This window comes from Strix uralensis, chromosome 5, assembly GCF_047716275.1.
Source record: "Strix uralensis isolate ZFMK-TIS-50842 chromosome 5, bStrUra1, whole genome shotgun sequence".
Classification (NCBI taxonomy): Eukaryota; Metazoa; Chordata; class Aves; order Strigiformes; family Strigidae; genus Strix; species Strix uralensis.
Window position 1 is genome coordinate 14,315,180 of NC_133976.1, and position 20,916 is coordinate 14,336,095.

General features: G+C 39.3%; 1 protein-coding gene across 2 annotated transcripts in view; it reads right to left on the minus strand.

Moving 5' to 3' along the window:
- The window catches only part of RELN (reelin), a 295,992-nt gene that overhangs the window by 120,893 nt on the left and 154,183 nt on the right, over positions 1-20,916 (minus strand). For both annotated transcript variants that reach the window (XM_074869921.1, XM_074869920.1), the window contains exons 9-10: positions 12,126-12,222; positions 8,526-8,766 (exon numbers count right to left, since the gene is read on the minus strand). In XM_074869921.1, the coding sequence (XP_074726022.1) occupies positions 8,526-8,766; positions 12,126-12,222 (338 nt within the window). The remainder of the gene's footprint in view (positions 1-8,525; positions 8,767-12,125; positions 12,223-20,916) is intronic.

The following is a 20,916-nucleotide window of genomic DNA, read 5'->3' on the forward strand; positions in this document are numbered from 1 at the left end:
CCTATTGTTTGCAACCGGAGTGGGACTATCAGCCTGCCATAAGTAAACTGTTGTATTCCTAAATAAACAACCCCTGCCTGTTGCCAGATGGAAAGAAGCCAAGTTCTGTTCAGGGACTGTGGTCCTCCCAAGGGGAAAAAAACCAGTTTAATTTAATCTGGCACTACCAATACTATTATTCACTAGCTGCAATTGTTAAGCTATTGCTTTGCATGAATAGGGCAAAATGAAAATTGGCTGGATGCATTCCCATATCTCAGCATGCTTGGATTTGCTTTCAATCTAATCTTTACTCTGAATTTTCTGTGTTTCTCAAGTTTGTCTACTGGATAGCTATGGTACCACTGCTTCTTCCCTACTTTCAAGGCCCTACATGGCTCATCCTCACCTGCCTCCACCATCTCCCATATGCACCAAATCATGGCTCACTTTTCCTTGTCTGCCAATGCTTGCCACTACGTCTGCTGGTGAGATGACCAAACTTGCATGCCCTTGCCCATTCTGCCCATCATGCTTGGCAAATTCCCCACACATGTTGTCCTCCAAACAATTTCTTAGTGCTTTCCTCAACAAGTCTTTTTACTGATTACACTGAAAAATGCACTGCTTACAAGGATGAGCACTCTCCCCACTTACAATATTTCCTTTTACTCTGATATCTCCCCACTCCCAGCTTATCACCTGTTTTATAAATGGATGGTGATTTCCTGGGACACAGGCTACCTTTTGGTTTGCAACTGAATAGGCAGCAGTGGTACCTTCCTTGTTCAGGGCTCTTTGATGCTACAATGGTATCACTACTACAAAAAATACATTTTCATGCTAAAATTTCTGTTAACTATGAATATTTCTAGTCTATGAGTACAGTTCTTAGTCAAGTTGTCTGTGAGAGCCACCAAGTCTTACTAATTAAGTTGAGCTTTTTGTTGTATATTATGAGAGCATTAGCTAATGATTTGAAGATACAGACTATAGGAGAGAGTAGTGCATGGTTTCAAAAGCAAACTTTTGTCAAGGATCTGTCACCCTCTTTATCCTACTATATAGTCTTTACATTTTACATGTTCTACCTACAGCTTTCACCTTTTTTTTTAGTAAGTGCTTTTAGGAAAGCCTCTTGATCATCTGAGATGCAGAAGGGTTTCAGTTAGGACTGCTCAAAAAACACTGGTCAGCAAAAGCAGGGAAATCAGATTTGGTGAAGCAGGTACTTTCCAACTGGACCTATTTATGTTTTCATAAATAAATACTGACCAACTTTCTGTAGCATCTAAATGGCTTATGAGCCCCAAGTAAGATCTGGGATCCTGCGTCATGTAGCATGCCTGAACAATCTCCATATTTTTAAAGATTTGCATGAGAGCACCATGTAAGGAGACACCTGCTACCTTCAGTGTGACCTCTTGGCTGGGAGGGACCCCTGGAGTTCTGTTCATCCTGCCGTGTGAAGCAGTACAAGCCTCAACCAGATCATCTTATGCCACTGTTGCAGCTAAGGACACAGCCCTGAAAATTTTTAGAAGCTCAAAAGACAAAGATTGGCTATATAAACAGAAACACTGAAGTTCATCCAAACCAGCTTCTGTCCCAGTTGTTCAAGTCAAACTTGTGAATCAATAAATACCTCTTGGCTTTACAGTATGGGATTTCTTTACTTGGACAGCAGAACAGAGGGCAACTAAATGATACAACTGTGCCATTTGGAGAAGCATCAACAGGAAACACTAGTGTGAAATTCCTCAGTGTAACAGATTTTTGGCTGAGGTGCTGCATATCATCTTCCCGAGGTTCATCCCCACACTCCCATGAAAATGTTGTTCACCTCTGTGGCTTTAAAGTATCCACAGTCATCTTTACCATCATTTAATTAGGTTTTTATCAGAGACGAACACTGATGCACCTCTTCATATTATCTCTCCTGGGCCTAATGGCCCCGATGATTCTTGCAGACAGCTGTAGCCTCACAATTTATTTTTTGGCGACATTTCTTGCATTGGAATGAATGTGTTGGGCATTTGGGCAGTGCCAGCTTGCAAAGGGCTGATGGCAGATGGAAAGAAATCTGCCCAGTATGCCTTCACCTCTACACGAGCAGAGGGCCATCAATTTCCCCCATTAAGGAGTTGTCACGCAGCCCACCCAGCTGGAAGAGCATCTCTGATAGCCAGGCTGGCTGGCGTATGCTATTCAAATACAAAATGCACTTTAAAAGGAAACGAAAATATCGTTTGTCGGCAAATTGAAAATGCATGGCTTTGACCGCAGCCAATTTTTTAATGACTGTAATATTTTAAGTGATTATTTTTGCCACTTCAGATTGCTCCTTAGAGAGGAGAGGTTTTTTTAATTAAAATCTAGGCAATGCAAACAGATGAGATATGAGAAGCAGAGGAACAAGAAAAAAGATGAAGAAAATTAATTAAAGCAGCATTGTCAATGGAGCCATAAATTAGATATTGTGTCTTTCTGGGAATGTGTCACGCAGGTTTTAAAATTTTTTTGATTTTGATCTGATAGCAGGTACAAGAATAGATTTGGTCTTGATAAAATCATACTCTGTATGCAATATCTTAGCCAGCAAAGGTACAATGACAGAATTTAGGAAAGATTCTAAATTCTGTGGATTCCGTTGATAACACTTCTGGCCTGAAGTCCCGTCTTTAACCAAAGGAAAAACCACAACGTGATTAGAATACTTTCCCATGAGACAAACAGGGCTTTAATCTTTCCCACATGCTGCATTTTTACATCATTTAATGCAGAATACAGAACGAAAACTTTGGCTGCACAAGCAGGCCAGGTGCACAGGGGGTTATAGTGCACCTTCCCTTTCCAAAACAATGACATGAAACTTGTCCTGTGATGTAGTAACAAACAGCTTATAAAGTGTGTTTTCACACATTTCCAATTATAGACTGTTATTCAAAGACTGGTGCTCAAAACACTTTGTTTATGAGTGATTTGTATGATTTGTATGGTTCTTAGTTTTCTAGGACATTTCATGATGTTTGCACTACACTGGTCATTCTGGCAATGACTGATTTCCCTAATGAGTCATTTAACTGTCATGAACTGAACTATTCCTCTATGTTATTGGGAGCTATTGATGTTTCTAGCACTCTGCAGTGAGCATGATTAAACCTCATCTGTTCTTCTGAAAGTAATGATGTGTATTTACACCACTGTAAAATTAGAGTCAGAAAGAGTCAGTCAAAGTTGTTTCTACTCTTCAGCTTCTAATGGGTCAATTCACATTGTTTTTACTAATGTGCATCTCACAGTGACTTGCAAAGACCGAATTCTTTCCTTCTAGGAGGCAGGAAAGACCCCTGGTGCTTTGACGCCAGCTCAGAGCTAATGCTGGCTCCCTGCCACCCCCCACAACACTTCCGAGCCACAGGGAACTGGCATGGAGAAAGATGCAGGTTCAGCACTGCTGCCTGACAGTGATTCTCAGCTGCCCAAACACTCACAGCACCATAGTCAACCACCTATCAGTTCCAATGAACCCCTAGGCCTTATATCTAAGTACTATCAGTTTAATTAAAAGTGTGACTGTTAACAAAAAAAGCAAGAGCAATTCCATGCATGGGCTAGACCCAAACCTATGAATATACAGATGCCTTCTCATGAGTGCAGCTCAGTGCCCACACTCTCACTAAAGAGAGCCGGTCGACAGGTTTTGTGCACCCTGCTCTGCTTTCTTCACCTCTCCTCCCCTCTCACACTCCTCCTTCCACCCACAGAGAAGCAGGAATGGCTCTCAGATGAGGTGCAGCAGGAAGCCTGCTCTCCTCTTCCCAGGAGGATATGGTGGACAAAGACTCCTGCGAGGCAAAGCAGCTGGCTAGAAAGCTAGGTTTGGCCCACAGACCAAATGCTGCCTTGCTATATCTTATTCAAAAAACAAAAAAGTCTTGTCAGAAGCATCTATATCTGTGTAATTTTGTCCAATATAAGGTCATAGCAATTTCAATCTGTCATTTTCACACTGGCATACCTAGAGCATCACCTTTCCTCCTACAAACAAATATGTTTGACCTGATTCAGCCAGTGGGTACCTCAACCCTTTTTTAAACAAGACTTTAAAACCAAAAAATGAAAAAAAATCTTGTTCATTTCAGCACAAACAATTAAACCCAACAAAGATATATATGGAATATCAGGATGTTTGTTTTGAAAGAAAACTATCTAATAGCATTCCTTTTAATTAACAGAGTATTCAGAGATTTGGAAATCCACTCTGGAACTGGGGGGGTGGAATAGCTTAATCAGCCTTTCTTTTTGCCAAAATCCTAGGCCTGCATTCATGTCTTCTCTGCTCACTGACACACAACACACAGGTTCAGGAAGGACTAACAGATCTAGGATGTGCGTAGCCCTGTTCTGCTCAGGGTGTGGTGAAAGATCATGGAGTTTTACAGACACATTTTCAGCATATTTTTGCAAGTGTGAGCATTCAGTTCTCCCATTCTCTTCTTATGCAGCTTTCTCTTCTGCTAAACTGGCATGCATTTATGGGAAATTAAAATGAGCTGAATGGTGATGACCTGTTACTTAAAGAGCTCACTGTATCAGGATGTTGGGATTGGCACGTTTTCAGGATTTATTGGTCATGTCCACAGTAGTGAATAACATGCATCAGGTACCATTCCCTGGTCCTAAACCCTTCCCGCCTTGCCCCATCCCATGCTATGCCAGGCTGCATGCTCACAGGCAACCTCAAGTGTAGTCCCCAGGTCCTGCAGACCAAACAAACTAAGCTGAACAACTGGACTACAACCTTCAGCCACCAATGAAAAGCAGCTGTAACTACTGTGAGACAGCAATTCTGTAACTTGGCTCTTCACAGAGGTGAGAAGTGCCACGGGGTTAACACATCATGACCAAATATATCACTGCTCTAGTGTTTGTAATGATCTGTACTGCTTTTTCCCAGATGTGGAAAAATTCCAGAGTCAGGTGGTTCAGTCTCAATGTTATTTTTATGTATCAGAGCACTGCAGAGACATGAACTATAAGACTGCTGAGATTGTCCCCCTTTCTCAACCTCAGTTTTTGAGCTTGCACATCCAACCTTGGACCAGAGCAATCAGAGAAAGCTGAAAAACTTGGCAAATGTTGTACCTCAAAATACAACAATTTCTGGTCAAATATACAAGATACATGAAGTGTCCAGTTCTATAGGAGTAGAGATCTAAGAAACATTACTGAAGGAAGAAGATTTCATGTTTTCCCCCAATTACCTATGAAGTCTTGAGATTCACAGACCTTTAACAGTTATCAGAGTATAGCACTGCTTCATGCATTTCAGCAGTCTCAGCCACTAGTGCAACATCCTAACCATGCTCAGTTGCAAGGTCGTGCTCACACTCAGAGCTGTCACTGAAAATATTGAAATGCAGTCAGGAATTTATCCTGTTCAACACCCTTCCACACAGTTCAACACAGATAAATATGTTCCAGTGGATGCAATTAATCTCCTAAGGGTTGCTTGGCCTTGCTAACAGCATCTTTCTTGTCTTTTGCTGTCTTCTTTGGAACTGAAACACACAAATTCCGTGGCTTATCTCTCAGCTTGCTTCCTATCTCAGTAGCCAGTTCCAGCTGCGTCTGCAACCAGCCATGTGCTTTCAAACGAGTAGCAACCGTTCCTGAGCGCAGCAAGAAATGTAATGAAATTCCTGGTCCAAGCTCAAGACTGGGGGAGGAGGAGAAACCTCTTCCCAGGCTGGGCACAGGCAAGTTCCCACAAGTGCTTATTGAGAACACACTGTCCAAATCCATCAAACTGGTGTGAACACACTGGTGCATAATTACCATTAATGCTTGCACTGTCCACTCCAGTGACTGAATACATCACAAAACCTAATCCAGAAACCAGACAACAGTCTTCATGGTAGTACTTTTCTTTGTTTCAGCTGTCTTTTTACTTTATTAGCCTAGGCAGTTATTAATTTGAGCAGTTTTACTAGAAAAACTCCTGGATTTGTAATGTTTGCTATTTTATTTTTAGTAGATCTCAACTACTACCAAAGTAGACCTTCTAGAGAAAAAATAGACTTTCTTTGCAACTTGATAAGTATCCAGCAAGAGCATGTACCAGGTATAACAAGTAATTCCAAAAGCCACCTCCTGAGAAACTATTGGTAAAGAACTTGCTGAACCACATCTGACTACATGAGCAACAGCAACATTTGTTCTAAACAACCAACAAACCATCTCTTAATGCCTATCTTTACTAACTGAGTAGCCCACTAAGGCAACAGAATGGTATTTAATGAGAATTCCCTTAAAAGGTTTGGGATGTCTGAAGGGATGGGTGGGGAGGGCAGGTCTAACATGCTAGGACCATGACAGTAACTGGATTGGGCCAGGGACCATTCTCTGGCCTTGATAGCAACTGACACAGCAGAGTTTGCATCCACCTGGGCAAACTCTCTCCTCCCAGAAGAAGTTATCTGACAGCTGTGAAATGCTGCTTGAAACAGAGGTGACTGGTGCGGTTACATCTAAAATGTGATGTAATGACATTAGCACAATGTAAAAAGATTCTCACTTTTTATACTATTTATACAAAATAGTGTGTTTGTGATGAACTGAGATTGAAGCTATGCTAAGTGTTTTCAAGAAAATATTAGAAGTCTTTGTAAAGTTTTATACGATGTTCCAATCCTGAAAAGCACAAAAGCTTTGTCAAAAAAATTGTTCTTGGTTTTATAATGCTATGACAGGGTCTATGCTGAATCTGATGTAAATCTGGACCCAACTTAGAGTTTTACTTTTGACATAGCATGAAATTCACATTGCAAAATCTCTTCAAATCTTTTTTGGCAAGATTGTTCCTGAAAATTTGAGGAAAACTGGAGCAAAAACCTTAAAAATTAAATTTGAGTACAGGAATGCTCTGGTGACAATCTAGATGATACATTAAAAATGTTTGAAATAACTACAGAGTCCCAGGAAGAATAAGTGCCTTGTGTCACATGTATCCTTAATCCAGTGTGGCTACACCACAGCCTTACACATTGCTTTAACCCGGTGTAAATGTCTGTACACAGCCAAGCGTCAGCTGGGAACCGACACACATTTCACTTGTCCCTAAAACAGAAGATGACCTTGGAGGAATGGCAGGTTGGTGAATCCTCACTAGTGTCTCATATATTTTGAGCTTAAATGGGTTTTCTGTCCAGAAGCACTAAGTGATCTCTGTGTTCAGGTCTCTCATCTTACATGTAACCATAGTTCTGTATTGACACAAACTGGCTGAGTTTAACTAAAAAAAAAAAAGAAAAGAAGAAAAAGAAAAAAGGAAAAAAGAGGTTTACTTGCTAAAGTTTAGATGCTGTTTGTGCATGTTTCAGAAGGAGCCAGCAGTGTTTAGGCTTGGCCAGCTGAGAAGTAACTGCGCCTATTGCACATTAGTCCTTGATTTGCTTTCACACATTCACATGTGTGGGCTGGATTTTGAGATCCTGAGATAAGACTGACAACACAACAAATGTGAACTGATCACAGAAAATTGCTTCATTAAATATGCAGAACATTATTTGATTTTAAAATCTCATATAAAAACTTTGTCATTGTAGTTTAAATGGTCTTAGTGAAATAAAATAAAGTCAATATGCAGGTACTATGAGTAGATTATGGGAGTATTTATTTCTAAAAAGTTTAATCTGAGGCCATTCATATCAGGTTCTGTGGGAAAAGGATGAGGCCATAACCAACCTCTTACTTCCCTCAGGATTTGACATCTGTTTCCCGTTCAATTGCCAAAACCATTACCAGCATCATAAATGAACCCCAACATCAAACCTGCCTTTTTTGTGAATGAAAAGTAGGATGGAAACAGAAAGCCATCTGCTGTCCAACTTCTGGCTGCTTGGAAACATAGAAAGCAAGAATCCAACTGACTTCCAGATGTTGAACAACTCTGCAATTTAAGGAACTTTATGCACAGAGATCTTGCAGGGCTCCTTAGAGTTTTTCCCAAGGTTGTGTGTTCTTACTGGATCTCATGCATCAAAACAGGGTCTTAATGAAAAAGAGACTTTTAAGGAGCAGTCACTACCTGAATGCAAGAGAGATGTGATATTCACAGTCAGAAAAAGTGGGAAACCACAGTTTTCTGTGATGGTTTGTGATGAAGCGAGTAGTGATAGCTGAACAACACCAAGATAAACAAACAGGTAGATTTCAAAATATCCAACAGAGAGGCTTGAATTTGTTTCAGAAATATTGCACTGTTTTTCTAAAAGGAAGCTGTTTCCCATTTTCTGTTACATGATCTTTGACATGACAGTATGAACTGTCATTTGGTTTTGGTCATGGCAGAGAAGTTGCATTGTTCTAGAAAGTCCCGATGGGACAGAGAAAAGGTAAAAACAAAGTAAAAAAGAGCCCAATTCTAGAAGCAAGTGGAGTGGCCTAAACAACTTTGTATGTTCAGAGTTTGGTTAGATGTTACTGTCATCTTCTACATACAAGAGTAATAAAAACATTAAGCCATAGAAAATCAGACTAACCTTAACTGTGGCTCCAGGAAAGAAAAGCCAGTTGCCAGTATCCACAGGATCAAGATTATCTTCTAACACAACTTTTCTGTGAGCAGCATTTATGATCAGGATGTTGTCCAATGCCCAACAGGCTTCATATACATCACCAGCATGAACATAATCCTGTTTCCACTGAAAATGAATGTTCTCCCCTTTAGCATCTTCAGGAAGGTACAAGATGTGGATGATTGTGCTAACATTGGAAGGGGCACTGAAAAACAATGATATGGAATTAGACCAAATTTAAGCCATAGCCAGCAACATTTTTCCCTCATTTAATATGTTTACTAGGAGTGACACCGCTGTGTTGATGTCCCTTGTATGCTGATAAATCTAAGGAGATCAGAAAACACCTGCCCTGAGAGTCCCACCGTCCCAGGCAGTGCACATACAGCCCAAACAGACAGCCTTGCTTCAAACAAAGTGCAAGCTAAGTCAATAAATAACAGATTGTCTGCTTTCAGCTGGGACAGATTTAATTTTCTTCCTAGTAGCTGGTACAGTGCTGTATTTTGGATTTAGAACAAGAATAATGCTGATAACAGACTGATGGTTTAGTTGTTGCTAAGTAGCACTTAAGGATTTTTCGGTTTCCCATGGTCTGCCAGTGAGCAGGTATACAAGAAGCTGGGAGGGAGCATGGCCAGGACAGCTGACCTGAACTAGCCAAAAGGATATTCCATACTATAGGCCATAGTGCTTGGTATATAAACTGGAGGAAGTTGGCCACGGGGGGGCCAATTGCTGCTTGGGAACTGGCTGGGCATTGGTCAGCAGGTGGTGAGAAATTGTGTTGTGCATCACTTGTTTTTCTTGGGTTTTATTGCTCTCTCTTTTTGTTATCTTCCTTTTCATTACTAGTAGTAATAGTAGTACTAGTAGTATATTTTATTTCAGTTATTAAACTGTTTTTAACTCAACTGATGAGTTTTACTTTTTTTCTGACTCTCCTCCTCATCTCACTGGCGAGGGGAGGAGTGAGCGAGTGGCTCTGCAGTGCTTAGTTGCATGCAGATGTTTGGAGAGCAGGAAGAAAGAGCGGGGCAACATTCATACTTGATGCTGGTCACAGCTCCCAGGTGACTGGGAATTGTCAGGTATTTTGCAGGTCTGGCCAAAAGGAAATGTTAAGGAAGTACTTTACAAAAACAGTTTTCCCAAAATGTGATTTGTGCATGAGCTTTCACCAAAAGAATCTCCTGACTTCTGGTGCCTCAGTCCCTCATAGATCTGGATGGAGCAGAACAGCCAGAGGCAAAAACTGGGAATTTTGTCTGACAAACCTATCCTTCCAATCCCACACCCCTGCTGTCAGGATAATTCTGTGGATGGGGAAGGCCAGGTTGCCTTTCTTTCCATGTTATGCTTCAAGAACAATAGAATCATAGAATGAATATACAGAATACAGAAGAAACACTTATTTGCCATTGCTCTTACTGCTGAAAATGGAAAATGTGGGGAGGAGGGGCAGACCTGGAGTATTAGGCAATGATCAGAGCCTTGAGCTCTGCTTCCCAGAGCTGTCTTCAGAGCTGTGAAAGGACTGAAGTTCACCCCGAGCTCTGGGTGAATGTCTTTACACTGCTAGTGGCACTGAAAGAACCGAGCAATGTATGCAAGAAAGAATGCTGAGAATTATTATTTTTGTTTTATTAATCACCCAGCAAGGGAAATAGCTACATTCAAACCTCAGGCTGCAAGGAGTTACAAAATTGGGGTTTGCAAGATCTCAGCTGCTCAACCATGCCTCTGCCTTGGTAGCAATGCTTTGGTGTTTGAATAGTTTGTCAGAGATAACCCAGAGCTTTTAGGGGAAAAAGGCACCAATAGCTTGCTTAGGTAGTAGGAAATAGAGGAATTTCTCTTTGTAAAGCAAAGCATTAGAGTGTAGTGAAATGTTGAAAAGCAACTGTATTTGTCCCATATTCACACCCAGAATCTGCCCCCACAAATCACCCTGCACTTGCTAAACATTATGTCTATCACCCATGACTGCCACACTGCTCTGAGATGTTGTCCTCACTTCTCCCTGAGCCCACACACAGCACCTGCCTTCCCTGAGAGATCCTTCCCCTTCCTCCTGGGAGTCCAAAGCTGAAGTTCCACCAACACAACACACACCAACACACTGACACAACACCTTGCCTTCACAGCTGTCCTGTCCCACCTCTCCCCAGTTCTCCCACCGTTCCCTGGAGCTGCACGTAGTGCAGTGAAAGCCACTGAAGCACATTCAGATAAACACTGTAATTCACACGGACCACAGGAGAAATGAGCATCCTTTCATAATTTATCCTCTTCACTTTGCACGACATTGCTCCATTGACCTATTTTCTACTGCTGGCTCCAGCAGTCAAAGTTAAAACAATAGAGCTCAAACTGTATATGCATTAACTTAAAAAAAAATTTGGGTTTCAAGGGCTTGTGTTTGCACCATCACAACTCTTGAGTTTCCTGTCTTGCAGAACTATGAGGGTAACTCAACTGATGTTATGGACTAGGTGCATAATTCTGCATCAATCTGAGAAAAAAAAATGGTATTGAGTGGTTACTCTGAGGCAACTCCAGTGGCTGCAGTGAAGTTACTCTTGCTTTATATTCTTCTGAGCTAAGAATTAGCACTATTTTTTTTACTAAAATTATTCATAATTTGTGTCTTTGTCATTGAAATTGTAATCCCACTCCCACAAGGAGTGGGAGGATGAGGTACTGAAATTCGCAGCCTTGCAGCTAGACTTTTGCTTACTCATCAGAAATTAAGTAGCCTTTTGCTCTGCAAATTGTCTCAATGGACTGAAAATAGGCTCAAACAAATTGCCTGTGTGGCACAGACACTAAGGTAATGCAGAAAGACGTACTGAGATGCTATGAGGACATTATACATAAACGGCATTTTTTCTTCCTCAGTTGTACTTGTATAACTATGTATATATGCCAATGCACAAAATACCTTTCCTAATATTATTTAATAAAATGTTGGTTCTGCTTTCTTAGAAAAATCCATCTCTGACACTGACTCTAAAGGTGTGTGCAATGCAATAAAAGATTTTTAAATCCCCTTTTATAATACTTTTCACTTTCATGTAAACCAGTTTGTTTAAAAACAAGGCATAATTCACCATAATCTTGTTATTATAAGAGTGTTAGGAACCAAATGCTCATATCAAACTAGAAACAATTTTTACTGAACATTTTATCCTACCAAAGTAGAAACTTATAACACTGTAAATTATGGCTCTTGCTGACATTAAAAGTGGTTCTAAAATGCAAAAGCCATCAAAGTTTTGTTTTTTCAGGCACCTGACCCTGGTGGTTTTTGAGTTGCATTTAACTCTGAAGTCATTCTCTTCCTTACCTCCCACATAATCAGTGGATGAAACTGTCATTTACCAAACCCAGTGGCAGTTCTGCAATTAGCTTTAGTGACCATAATTTCACCCTCATCTTTTAACGTGTATGAACAAGCGAGAACTGAAAAGTTAACAATTGAAACAAGTTTTAAAAGAACCAGGTTTAAACACCACCTGCTCAGCCGGAAAGCATGAAAGTGATTAAAAAGCTGTAACAAACCTAATTTTCTCCAGCTGAGTCCAATCTGCAGAACTGTTCTTACTGTAGGACACGGTGATGCTGGGATCTGAGTAACTAAAGCGACATGAACCTGATCCTGGGAAAAGCAATAAAATGAGAAGTGTTACGACACAATGAAGCAATAAATGATCCTCCAATAACCATAGTTGCTGACTGTGCCTTTGTCACACCATCACTTTTCCCGATTTTAAAGCGCTTTGATTGATGATGAAATTTCCTGTGATCTGTTGCTGAAGGTAAACACAAAATAATGCATGCTTTATGAGTCAGAAATAAAGTAGAAATGATAAATCACAGCAGTGCTATGTAATCTCTGCAAATTTCCCAGGGGAAGCCAAGAAAATTACTTAACACCCCCCACTGCAGAAAAAGACCCACCGTGTAATGTTTAAACAAAACCTTCTTATTAGAGAGTAATCCACATAGCAGAATTCATAAGGAAAACAACAAAAGCCTGTTTTTCATATTACTACGTATAAAAAAAATTCCAGAATTAAAACTGTAAGTGATAAGAAAATGTGTATGGAATTACTTGAGCCAAGAGCAAATGTGCTTTAAGAATTTAAAAGAATAAAGACATTACAAAATTAGTTATTTTAAGGATGCCTGAAGAGAATTAAATTAAGAAATCATCCAATATACTCACTAGAGCCTATAATTAATAATAAACATTTGATGCTGATCTGGGAATCTCAGAACACTTTACAAAAAATGAACTAATTAAGCCTTATGGCACCCCTGCAAGGTAGGGTAATATATTTACTTTTGATTTATAAAAGGGTGCCTTCTGGGTGTTGTCACAAAAGGTGAGTTTAACAGTTAATAAAGGGGACAGTCAAAATAACAAAAACTGGGATTGAAAAATTCAACCTAGAAATCATGATAAACAGGCTGAGTGGTAATTAAATACGCTAAAAATACTGTTTTTCCTCAGACACAAGATAATTCATCTATCTCAGAAAATTCAACACCCAGTGAAACAGACAAATCCTAACCCGTGCTCCAAAGATCAAAATTTTTACTTCATAAGCATGTTGAAATGTGAGATTCAAAGCAGCGGACATCAGCTACCTTCTACATTTAAGAGAAGCAGCTCTCAATAAATCAGCACCTCTGATGGCATCAGGATAGTACTGAGTGAGCACAACAGCTTTGCTCACAGTAAGAATATGTATTATGTGTGCTACGAGTAGTATGTTATGTTTATGTGTGCTTCAGATGCGTTCAGTCACACTGAAAGTTGTGTATATACATATATTTTTATATATGTATAAATGTATATATATACCCAGATCTGGAAACTGTTGACCATAAAATACTGTCATTTTCCAACTCGGGGTACTTATTTTTGTAATGAAATAAATGGCCTGATTAAAAAGGTGTTAACCACTCGTACAAGAGAACAGCTTATTCGTTTTAATGGGAACATATGTCATTAAGTACACTGCTTGCAGCCCCAGCTCCCCTGAGGCAGTTCACATCCGCAGCTCTCAGCCCTACAGAACTGCTTTTCTACTCTGAGATACACATCACATACCTCTGCAGGGGCAAAACCACCCTAAAACCTGGGATGAAATCTCATCTGTATAATTTTGCCTGATACATCAACTAGCATCCTGGAACTGACCCACAAAGCTACTTTCTTGTATCTTTTACTAATATTAAATTGTAAATAGAGGAACAGATACTTCTGAGCCACTACAGCTGCGTGTGGGACGTTCAGCTGGTCTGACACGTATTCTTGCTGTAACGAGGCACAGAATAATAAATATTGCAAAGGCAGCAGGATTTTGAATTACCAACCATGTACCCAAAATGACTACAAAGCAACTGTCTGGTTATATTTTACTGACAAGGCATTTTATTTCTATCATATTAAAACCAAATGATGTCAGGAAAAGCCTTTGCGTTTCATATTTGCCCATCTGCTGAGATGGTCTACTTTACTGAGTGACATCTGCTGTTAGTTCCTACTTCTGTGGCGTTTAGGAGTTCCAACCCTTAATCACACTCGTTCATTTTATTTCAGGGGAATTCAGTTCAAAAATCAGTGAACTTCAGCCAGTTTAACCACTTTGGCTGGCCAGAGGCTGTGAGGCAAAAGAGCAACATACTGAGTCTTCTGTTAGACAGAAATTAAAGGACTATAAACAGTAAAAATAACCAGCAATATTGACTTTATAACATGGTGCCATTTCAGTTAGTGTTACAACCAACTTTTGGTACAGCGCTCTTAAGCAAAGCCACGTCCAAACATGCTCCTTAAAAGGGGGAGAAGGCCATATTTGCTACCCATACTGCAAAGATGATAGGAAGTGAGAGCAACCTGTCAGTACAATCAATATGAAAAATGCTGTCTGTTAAATCTGAACACTCTCAAACTATGCAAAGAAGATAAAAGTTATTGCTTAAAAGAAATGGGGCCACCGAAAAAGACTTTGCAAGGTAGATGTCATATTTCACTTGTGTTATTGGAAAGGGAGCAATAGAGACAGAATGAAAAGAGAGAAGTGATGGGTCTTATTATTATTTTAATAAACAGGACAGGTTGTATTAAAATTACTTTGGGAAACTCACCAAGGTCAATGTAAGTAGCAGTTACTGGCTGTGACAACAAATGTGTTTTTACACTTTCAACTCAAAATCATAAGATAGCAAGATTATTTATCATTTAAGTATCTAATTCTGTAAAACTCGAACTGACAAAAAAAAGAATGAAATTTGTCCATTTGAAAAAATCATCAACATGGTTCAGGCATTATTCTTTGCGATTAGAACCATCCTTTTTAAATATACAAGAAGCACATGGATGTGTTTATATCTTATATCTTCCCAAGGGAGGAAGGTGAACATACAACTGCACTCCAGGACAGAGTTTACTGAGATGGTACTGAAAGCCACTGGCTTTCAATATAATTTTCAGTATTAGTTTCAATATTACTATTACTTAATAATATTTCTCCATATTACTGTCATTTCAGTAATCCTAAATTAGGATTATTTAAATAATTTTGTATAAATCTGCAGTTTGGATGTTTGCATCTACCTTGACCAGCAAAACTATACTCTGACTTTGTGAACAGATTATCAAAATTCAAGTAGTAACATAGCAGGAACTGAGGGCAAATTCAGCTGGGGAAGGGAGGTGTCCTTCACACTGCTTCCAGCGACAGTAATAAACAGTTTGTCAGCTTCTAGCAGAGCAGCAGGGGCAGGATGTCACACTGTAAATCTACATACCCTCCCATCCTCCAAAGAAAAAGTTGTACAAGATGACATAAAACCTTTTGAATAAGACTAGAACAGGCTTGTTTTAATTCAGGAATGCCCAGGGTTTGAATTAGTCATGAAAATGGGTAATAAAACATGCATAGTAATTGCCATAAAGAAGTCTACATTGGTAAGTTACTGCATTAGAAAAAAGACCATTGTTTTTCTTAAACTGAGTATGTCACAGCAAACCTGATGTCTTGGTGAGGTTACTGCTACCTAAATCTGACAAAGAGTTAGGATTATACTTTCAGTATATGTGGGGATGTGGGGAGGGTGGCAACACACAAACGATGACACACACCAAACCACACACCCCCACCCAAGAATAGCCCGTTTTTTTCTTTACATATGTATATGCAAGCTTGTCCTTGGGTTTCGGGAACAATGTATTTTTCTCCTTTGGAGTTATTTTGATTATTTTGATAGGCTTCTAGCTGAAGTTCACAGACTTCTAAAACTTTTGGAAAAAAGCTAAAGCAGAGACAACCTTCATGGATTTAATTTTAAATGACACATTTAAAGCTCAGACAGCAATTTTGTCTGTTATCAAAACCGATGAGCAGCTTCTGTTATAAAAACAGTTATTTCCTATACTGAATATTCTGAAACGCTAATTTATTTGGCTTGTGCTTTATGTGCTTGGATTTTGCCTCAAGGCAAATTTTAATAAAATAAAATTTGCTCAAAGCTGAATCCAGACACTGATGCTAATAGGGGAGGGTTTTGACTGGCAGAGCATGGGAATGCTAAACTGCTTCTGACCGCTGCTTTGTTAATTCTACCTAAACCAAATAGAAAAGAATAGAAAAGGGAAAAAGAAGTATGCTTCTCAATTGCTTGGCTGCTTGTTTCAGAGGATTGGTAACCCATAGCCAGGACCTGACTAGCACTGACCATCTGCAACATGTCCAACTGAGACAGTCATGACTTTTTTGCCTTTTTTTCCTAAGTCTTGTTAAGCTGATTTTGGTTTCCTTCAATGCCATCTAAAGTACTAGTGAATATTTTACATACTTTATTTTTTAAAATATCATGTAGGTAGAAGTACTAAGAGCATAGTATTTCAGGAAAGATGTGATGAGGGCACTTCATATCAGGTATTTGTATCCAGGTATTCAGTTATTTGTATCCAGGCTGACAATGGCAGGCAAAATTAATTCTCACTATGGCTTTGCCTCCAACTGTGTCAGATTTACAGAAACCTGAGTCATACGGCTGTTGGTCGCTAAGATTTCTTAACAACATTGATTAGAAGCTGGTGTTTTGCTGAGATAAAACTGGGTGCCATCTGCAAGGGAAGCAATATTTTGCTCCTTATAGACTGTGACGTCCTCCGCCTCTTGACAGCCTCTTGATAGTTCCTGCAAGTGCTTCCGTGGATAAGCAGATGAGATATCTAATGCTGGCTTTAAGGCAAATGAGTCTACCATGGAACTGTACAAGAAAAATTCACACGAAAAATTTGTAAAAGGGTTTGAATTTTGTCCTGACTGTGGCCTGAAAAACAAAAGGGAGCTGAAAAGAATCCTGTTTATCTAATGCTAGAAGATTGCTTTTATTCATTTTGTTAATGTGATGAATAATGATTAGTGTTTGCTAAGGATTATGATTTGCTGATATCGCTTGAATTAAGCCAAACTGGATACTATAAATTACTAATGGTCAAATTTGGCTGGCTTGCTAATAGTTCTTTCCAAATTAACGAACCATACAGTTTGGTATAATGAATGCTTCACGAATCCTAGGTTTTTTTAGGTATATGTTTATATTGGCTTCTGATCAAGAATGAGATGATTTTAATCATGTTAAAGGATGGAATATTTTATGCTGGATATACCAGAGCACTGGTACAAAAATGTGCAACTCCCTGTTCATCCCATTCTACCTCTGAAAACTTCCTCTAGAGAAGGTCGCAAGAGCATTTTAATTTTTCTTTGAGGCCACAACTTTAAATCTAATTACAAGTGTGATTTTTAATTATGACACATTTTAGATCTTTAGAATATCTTTTTAAAATTTGTCTTTGTTTATAGAACAACTTCAGAGTATAAATAAATACTTTAAGTGTAAAAAATCTTCAAATTAAAAACTGTAAGAACTGTATTCTATTTTGTAATTGTAGTCTACCTTTTCATGGAAAGAATTAAATATTTTTATTGCTGGCTGCTTTTTTCTCCCTTGTGAAAAGAGGATTTTGGCTATCTGTACCCTGTATGTGTTCTGATAAACAATCTGAAATAAATACCTGACACTAGGAAGCAAAAATGTCAATGGTATTTGCCTCTGGTAAAAATCAGATCTACTCTAGCATTAGTGAAAATTATGAATTTTGAAATGCAAAGTGTCAACTATTTCTTTTCCACAGGTTTCAGAGAGCAGCTAACTTTTGTTCCACTGGCAGCTTTAGGCTGTTGTTCCATTTTGGAGGTGCTGGATAGTTACATCTAAGCAAAAATGAAGAGTTGACAAGGATGCTAAAAGCCTCCAAAGTAAAACTGTAAATGATTAGAAGGATAATTAGTAAATACATTTGATAAAAATTAATCAGAAGGACTTCAGAAATGAAGTCCTAAAAATGAATAGGAGGCCAAGCCTTGAGTGGACAGGACCTTGAGCGAGCTGTCCTCTCCCAGAGGGTGGTCTTGGTTGGAGCACTAGAGCAGGTGACCTCCCACGGTCCCTTCCCACCCACCTCCTTCCAGGATTCCCAATAACAGCAAATGTACTTTTCATTAATTAATGCAGCTAATTTCCTTGAAATGAGAAGTCAAGTCTGAGGAAATACTTATCTGGCTCAACTTCCTCTTAGTCTATCTATGTTCAGAGATATGATGTGCTTCCTGTGTTTACACAAATTTGTTCTAACCAACAAGATCACAACTCATATTGCTTTTTGTGCTGAGAACATTAAGGAGAGAAAAATAAGCCAGGCAGAAAGCTGTACTTCCCTTATGCCAGTTTCCAATTTATTTTGATGTAAAGATGCTCAGCTATTTATAGTGTCTCTTTCTGAGATAGATCCAGCAGGTATGTGCTTGGGTAATGTGTCTGTTGCCAAATAAATAATCACATGATGCTTCTAAATTTAACCATGTTCTTAAGTGCACTAACATCATATAGAGCACCTTGTTGAAGGCAAAGTGAGTGAACTTGTTAGGACCTGGATGTAATGAACAGCCAAGAATTACAGCTCCTGAAACCACAATATCGTTAACACCCCAGAGATACTCTTACAGTGGTTCTTGAATGTCTGACCAAGTAGTAAGCCCTGTGCCCAGCAAGCATTTTCTACTGGTATACCCATATTGTATGCTTCAACATTATTGCCATTAAATGCTTAATGTCAGATTATGTGGAGATCCTCTAAATGAGAGGGTGACCTTTCAATGAAACTGGGCAAAATTTAAATTATAGCATCTTAAACTTAAAGTAGTTCAATATACATTGATATGTATCAATAAGTAGAAAGAGACGTTTTGTTTAATTCTGTTTAGCAGCCTGGGTCAGCTGCGGAGGTCAATAATCAAGAAAATGAGCACCATAAGATGCTGATAAGGGTATTAAAGTACTGCAGGAAGGTAAATGATGTTTTATTTAGATCCCTACAGCCAGTCCATTCTAGAGAGGCAATAGAAAACACATCGGTCCCAAGAACTGCTGTGTCAAAGAAGGTATCTTGAATATAAAGATTTGAAAGTCCTTTCCTTGCCTGCTTTAGCGAAATTCCCTGTCACCAAGAAAATCTCTCAAGCCAAATCCTGAGATGAGGTGTCTCTCTTTTCTGAAACCCTATAAAACTGATTGCCTGCCTTTATATGTGGGTAGATAATAATTAGTTTGGCAAAAGCTTTTTCTTTGCAATTCCTGATGGGCTTTTCTATTTTTATCTGCTTTTGCTTTCATGGAAATCCCCTCCCTTGCCCACTGGAGAAAGACCCAGGAGCATTTTGTTGAGCTGGGGGCTTTTCTGTTCCCCCCGGGAACTACAGATGCTTTGTTGTTTGAGTTAATTCAAAAATGGACAATTTTAATCATACAAAAGTGTTATCCTCATACAATGATACGAGCAGGATTAAGATGAAAGTGAGTCTGTAATCCAGCATTTATTATTTGCAGCAACCAATTCCGTGATGGTCCGTGTTCAACTGTGAGGCGGTGGCTCAGCCACCTGCTCTGGCTCTGAATCCTGAGGCTCTCTTTATCTTTTCTGCTTTTCTCCTTACAGTAAATCTGTAACGCTCACATTTTAATTCGTAACAGTGGCAGAGAAGTCCTCCTACAGAAGTAATAAAGACAGTATTTCATTGTAACCTTGGGCTAGCCAAAACAACACAAATCATTTCACCTCAAGGCCATTAAAATGTCTTTCAAATACGGTATTAACTTTAAACCCTCGTTTCAATCTAGGCATTATCTAGGCAGCCCTTCTTGTATAACTCAGCAAAATCAATAAACACCACCTAACATTTCCACATGCTAGGTGAAGTGTGCTAGATGATGTTCCTCACCTGTCTTATTCTTTCACATTAAATGTAATTTATAACCTATGCATCTACACAAAGGACTTCTCTTCCAGGAAGGTGAAACTAGTAGATTACATGTCAGGCAATAGCAAATGGCAATTTGGGTGGCGAGTCAAAAACCTTAATATTGTTTTATCCGGGTGGAAATGGGAAATGAAGCAAGCAGAAGAAATGCAGAATGGTGAATTACACCAATTTCGGCACTGAATTATTTTGAATTCTCAAGCTTTTCCCAAATGTAAAGGAAAGAAATTATGACAAAATAACCTGGGGGTTCAGATACACTCAGTGCTCTGTTCTCATTGCTTAGAGGGGGCTGGATCTGAACATAGCAACAATCAAGCTTAATTTCATAATCTTCATTTCTCATGGACATTAGTGCTTTAAATTGTCTGTTTTAAAAACTTGGTTTATGAACTATTTAAGCTCAATTCAGACATGGTTCTAACACGAAATCCTTTAGAACCTCATGCCAGCCCAAAAGTGGTCCACATTTGCCTAGTGCACATTTGCCTAATGCACATCTGTCCTGTGGCCACCAGACCAGCAGAACTGGCCAGTCTCTTCCCTGTTGGTACCACTGTCAGCATGACCATATGATGTGCCAGGCCTGCACAGCAAACCTGGTGCTTCCTGGAAGACATCAGAGCAGGAGAAATTTGGGTGACTGAAGAAAATCATCCACGCAGGTGACTGAAGTGCAGGATGTAGCTCTACATGCCCAAAACTTTTGGCACCACAGTTTGTACTATGAGTGCATCAGTGGTTTTGTGTGGAGCTAAGAAAGTAGTGAGGGATTTAAAAGATCATATACTTTTCCATGCTGAGTTCAGAAGGGGCTTATTTTTCACGTTGGTATTTCTCTAGAGACATGTGAATGAATTTTCATAGCAATTCTGTAGGAAATTACTCATCTCTGTCCCATTCTGCTGAGCGCAAGCCCAGTGTTACGTCATGAAATGGCTATTACAGCA